Genomic DNA, 5,000 nt, shown 5'->3' with positions numbered 1-5,000 from the left:
AAGTAGTTCATTATTAGTTCATTGGTAGTTCATCAGTAGTTCATTATTAGTTCATCACTAGTTCAACAGTAGTTCATCACTAGTTCAACAGTAGTTCATTATTAGTCCATCACTAGTTCAACAGTAGTTCATCACTAGGTCAACTAGTTCATTATTAGTTGATCATTACCTCATCAGTAGTTCATCATCAGTTATCAGTTCATCTGTAGTTCATTAGTTCATCACTAATTTATTATTAGTTCAACAGTAGTTCATTAGTAGTTCATTGTTAGGTCCTCATCCGTTCATCAGTAACTCATCATTAGTTCATTATTAGTTTTTCCAGTAGCCATCAGTAGTTCATCATCAGTTCATTATTAGTTCATCACTAATTCATTATTAGTTCATCAGTATTTCACCAGTTCATCAGTAACTCATCAGTTCATCCTCAGTAACTCATATTTTGTTCATTATTAGTTAATCAGTAGTTCATTATTAGTTAATCAGTAGTTCATTATTAGTTTATCTGTAGTTTGTTGGTAGTTCATTGGCAGTTCATCAGCAGCTCTCTGGACTTTCTGAAGGTCTTTCAGAGATTTTCTTCAGATTTTAATTTTTCTTCAGAACTCTGTGCTAGTTCACTCTTTAATGACCAGCTGCTGAAAACTCCACGTCATGATGCTGCCACCACCGTGCTTCTTCATGTAAAGATCCGCTAAACTCTGATCGGAGGATCGTTCTGGAATGAAACGGCCCCTAAACTCAATAAATAATTTTGTGTTGTTGTGGTTCAGACTGTTACTTCCTGTCCCGGCTCTGAACTTCCTGTCTGTGCCGTCAGGTATCGTCGTTGCTCATTACCTTCAGTCCGTCACGCCGGCTCTGGCTCTGGGAGGGGAGCTGGTTTACCACCGCCGGCCGGGAGAGGAAGGCTCCGTCACGTCTTTGGTGGGCAGGTACTCAGGTGGGTCTCCGGTAACGCCTGAGAGAACCTCACGACTCCCATCTTTAATCTGTCCCTCCGTACAGGCAAGAACTACGTTGCCACGGTAACCCTCGGCTCAGCCGGAGCTCATGCGTCGTACTACCATAAAGCCAACGACCAGGTGAGCTCACCTGGACGGGTCTGGTAACAGACGTGCGCCAGTTTCTTTAACGGCTGTAAAACAGTTGATCTGTTCAAGCTTCATAAAACAACAGATTAAATTTATGACCAAATGTTCCATAAACGTTATTTAGCTGGATTAAAGTCTACAGGTGACGTCAGAATGACCTCTTCTTGGTGACTCAGGGGTTTGCTAATGTGGCTCCCTTTGACCTTTGACCCCAGAAGGTGTGACGTCTCTGTTCTGCAGCTGCAGGTGGGCGTGGAGTTCGAGGCGAGCGCTCGGATGCGGGACACCAGCGTGTCGTTCGGCTACCAGCTGAACGTTCCCAGAGCTGATCTGGTGTTTAAAGGTACGGCGGGAAAATCCTGCAGAAGCTCTTTAAATCTTTTATCAGCTGCCGTCCCAGCAGAGTCACCCCGAAGGTCAGACAGTGCATCTCAGACTCTACAGGCCTCAGTCAGCAGGTCAAAGGTCATGACCTCCTCTCTAAAAACAGCATGAAGGAACCACAAGACTCCTGGACCAGTACCAGACCTGAGGACAGAAGTTTACCCAAAATGCACTGCAGCTGTCAGCACGGTGGTGCAGGGATGATGGTTCGGGCTCCTGCCAGTCCCTGAGTGGACCAGAACTCCTCTGGAGACCAAACATGAGTTCATCTGTCCAACAGCTGAAGCTTGGACCAAACTGGGTCCATCAGAACCATGATCCCACACACAGCAGATTTGAACCAGTGACCCTGACCCTTTTAGAGGATGTAGTCGGCCATATTAGACCATCAGGTTCTCCTCGTGACATTGTCCCCCCTCGTCTTTTAAAAGAGGTGTTTTCCAGCATCAGGCAGATGATTCTTGCTGTTATCAATAGCAGTCTGTCCTCAGGTGTTGTCCCAATAAGTTTTAAACATGCTGTGGTGCAGCCCCTGCTTAAAAAGCCTAGCCTAGACCAAACTGTCTTGGCTAATTTTAGGCCCATCTCCAAGCTGCCTTTTATTTCAAAAGTTTTAGAAAAAAATGTATATTCACAGGTCAAATGTTTTCTGGATGAGCACAATATCCTGGAGGTTTTTCAGTCTGGCTTCAAAACTCACCACAGCACAGAATCAGCTCTAGTCAGAGTTTTTAATGATATTTTTATGGCTAATGGTTCTGGTGAACATGTGGTTCTTGTCCTGCTCGACCTAACAGCTGCCTTTGATACCGTGGACCATAACATTTTAATATCACGCTTACAGCGCCAAGTGGGTATCTGTGGTACTGCACTGAGCTGGTTTAGGTCCTATCTGGCAGACAGAACCATGTCTGTCAACATAGCTGGGTCTGAATCCTCCACTGCTCCTCTTGTGTTTTGGGGTTCCACAGGGCTCTATTTTAGGTCCCCTGCTTTTCTCCCTTTACCTGCTTCCATTGGGATCAATCCTTAGAAAGCATGGGATCTTTTTTCATTGTTACGCTGACGACAGTCAGATCTATATGCCACTTAAAAAGAAAGATGCCCCCTCAATTAGGCCACTTCTGTTGTGTCTTGAAGACATCAAAGCCTGGATGTCTTTAAATTCTTAAATTTCAATGAAAAGAAAACAGAAGTGATGGTGTTTGGTCCTAGTGGCTCTTGTGAACCTTGCTCTGTTGATCTGGGCCCTCTGGCACCACATGTAAAGAAAACTATTTCTAACTTGGGTTTTAAAATGGACAGTGATTTTAAATTAGAGTCCCAGATTGGAGCGGTGGTCAAGACCAGTTTTTATCACCTCAGACAGCTGGCTAAGGTAAAGACCATCCTTACAAAACAGCAGCTGGAAACAGTAATCCATGCCTTCGTCACCTCTCGGCTGGATTACTGCAACGCTCTTTACCTTGGAGTCAGCCAGTCCTCCCTCAGACGCCTCCAGTTGGTCCAGAACGCTGCTGCTCGGCTTCTAACTGGAGTTCATGAGAGGGAGCACATCACCCCCACTCTCCACTGGCTGCCCGTTCATTTTAGAGTTCATTTTAAGATTCTTTTATTTGTTTTTAAAAGTTTAAATGGTCTTGCTCCATCCTACCTCTCTGAGCTGCTTCACCCATACTCTCCTGCTCGGTGCCTCAGATCAGCTGATCAGCTGCTCCTGGAGGTGCTGAGGTCTAAGCGGAGGCTCAGAGGGGACAGAGCTTTTTCTGTTGCTGCTCCAAGACTGTGGAACGATCTCCCTCTTCCCATCAGACGAGCTCCTTCACTGTCCAGTTTTAAAACTCTTTTAAAAACACATTTTTACTCCCTGGCTTTTAGCACACACTGAATTTGATCTGTACTGTTTTTATTATTTTTATTGATCTTAATGTTTTAACAACTGTTTTTATGTGTTTAAATGTTCTTGATTTTATATGTACAGCACTTTGTGGCAGATGTGGTTGTTTTAAAGGGCTTTATAAATAAAGTATATTATTATTATTATTATTATTAGCAGCTGATCTACAACAGAACGGGTCAGAAAGACCAGAACCAATGGTCCAGTCAGAGTCCAGAACCTGAACCTGACCGAGATGTTGTGGTTGGACCTTCAGAGAGCTGAACAGAACCCTCAGTGATGGAAAGAAGAGCGGGTCAGAACTCCTCCAGAACCAGAGACTAACAGAAACTCAGAGTTCTGGTTCTGAAGGAGGTTCTACGGGCTGCTGGACCCAGTTTTTCATATTTTGTTCAATGAATCAAACCTTTGAAGGAACATTTTGACTTTTTGATGTTTGTTCTGTTCCCGCCCCGACCTTCAGGTTCTGTCGACAGTGACTGGGTCGTCGGCGCCACGCTGGAGAAGAAGCTCCTCCCCTTGCCGCTCTCCCTGCTCCTCTGCTCCTTCCTGAACCACCAGAAGAACAAGGTCCAGTGCGGCTTCGGCATCACCGTCGGTTAGCGCGCGTGAGATCCCGACCCGTTTGGACCGCCGCTCCAGCTTCCTGTTCGTGCTGACCTTTAACCCCCGAGTGCAGAATGTGACGGGGTCAGAGGTCACTGTGTGTTAACGGTTGTCCCTCAGCTAAAGGTCGGCCTCCTTCGGCTGTTTGTTTTTCTTTAGCCTTTTTCACGATAAAGCGTCTGTATGAAGTGTAAACATTTTTTATCAAAGCTTTTTGTTACTTCCTTCTTCAGAAAATGTTTGTGACGCTCGAAGCTCCAAAGAAACAAACATTTCATATTTAATTTAACAAACTTTGTTTTAATTTGACCTCATTCTAACACTCGGCGCCTCCTGCCAAGAGTCGGCCCGTTTGGGTCGAACTTGAAATGGGTTCTGTCGTCCCTCAGGCTGACTCTCAGCTACTACCACCTCAGATCTGTGTCTGCAGACTCACCCACTTTTAGGGTTCGTGTTTACATTTGACTCTTTCCTGGAAGTTTAATAAGATCCGTCCGTCCACAGGGGGGTCACTGTACGAGAGGCGGGGACACCTGGACAGGTCCATCCCAGGGACACCCTGGGGACAATTTAGTTACCAATCAGCCTAACATGCATGTTTTTGGTCTGTGGGAGGAAACCCACGCAGCACGGAGAGAACATGCAAACTCCACTCAGAAAGGCCTCGGCTGGGATTTGAACCAACAACCTTTTTTGCTGAGAGGCAACAGCTCTACCAACTGATCCACTGTGCTGCCTAAATTATAGATTATTTTAATTAAATAATCAAAAGAAAGGGCAGCACGGTGTCCCCGTGATGGACTGGAGACCTGTCCAGGTGTCCCCCGCCCCTCGCACAGTGACTGCTGGACACGGGCACCAGTGACCCAGAAATGAAACGGGTAAAGATAGAGGATGGATGTGTGTGTGGATGGATGGATGTGTGGATGGATGGTTGGGTGTGGATGGATGAATGGTTGGATGTGTGGGTGGATGGTTGGATGTGTGGATGGATGAATGGTTGGGTGTGGATGGTTGGA

General features: G+C 45.8%; 1 protein-coding gene across 1 annotated transcript in view; it reads left to right on the top strand.

Annotated features, from left to right (window-relative positions):
* Positions 1–4,507, top strand: part of tomm40l (translocase of outer mitochondrial membrane 40 homolog, like) — a 7,179-nt gene extending 2,672 nt beyond the window's left edge. The window contains exons 7-10 of the mRNA XM_037693513.1: positions 821–943; positions 1,009–1,085; positions 1,335–1,437; positions 3,839–4,507. Of these exons, the coding sequence (XP_037549441.1) occupies positions 821–943; positions 1,009–1,085; positions 1,335–1,437; positions 3,839–3,978 (443 nt within the window). The 3' untranslated portion in view covers positions 3,979–4,507. The remainder of the gene's footprint in view (positions 1–820; positions 944–1,008; positions 1,086–1,334; positions 1,438–3,838) is intronic.
* The last annotated feature ends 493 nt before the right edge of the window (positions 4,508–5,000 follow it).

Source organism: Nematolebias whitei, chromosome 19, assembly GCF_014905685.2.
Source record: "Nematolebias whitei isolate Nwh7 chromosome 19, NemWhi1, whole genome shotgun sequence".
NCBI classification, from domain to species: Eukaryota; Metazoa; Chordata; class Actinopteri; order Cyprinodontiformes; family Rivulidae; genus Nematolebias; species Nematolebias whitei.
The sequence above is the reverse complement of the archived record's forward strand: the minus strand, read 5'-3'. Positions and strand labels throughout refer to the sequence as shown.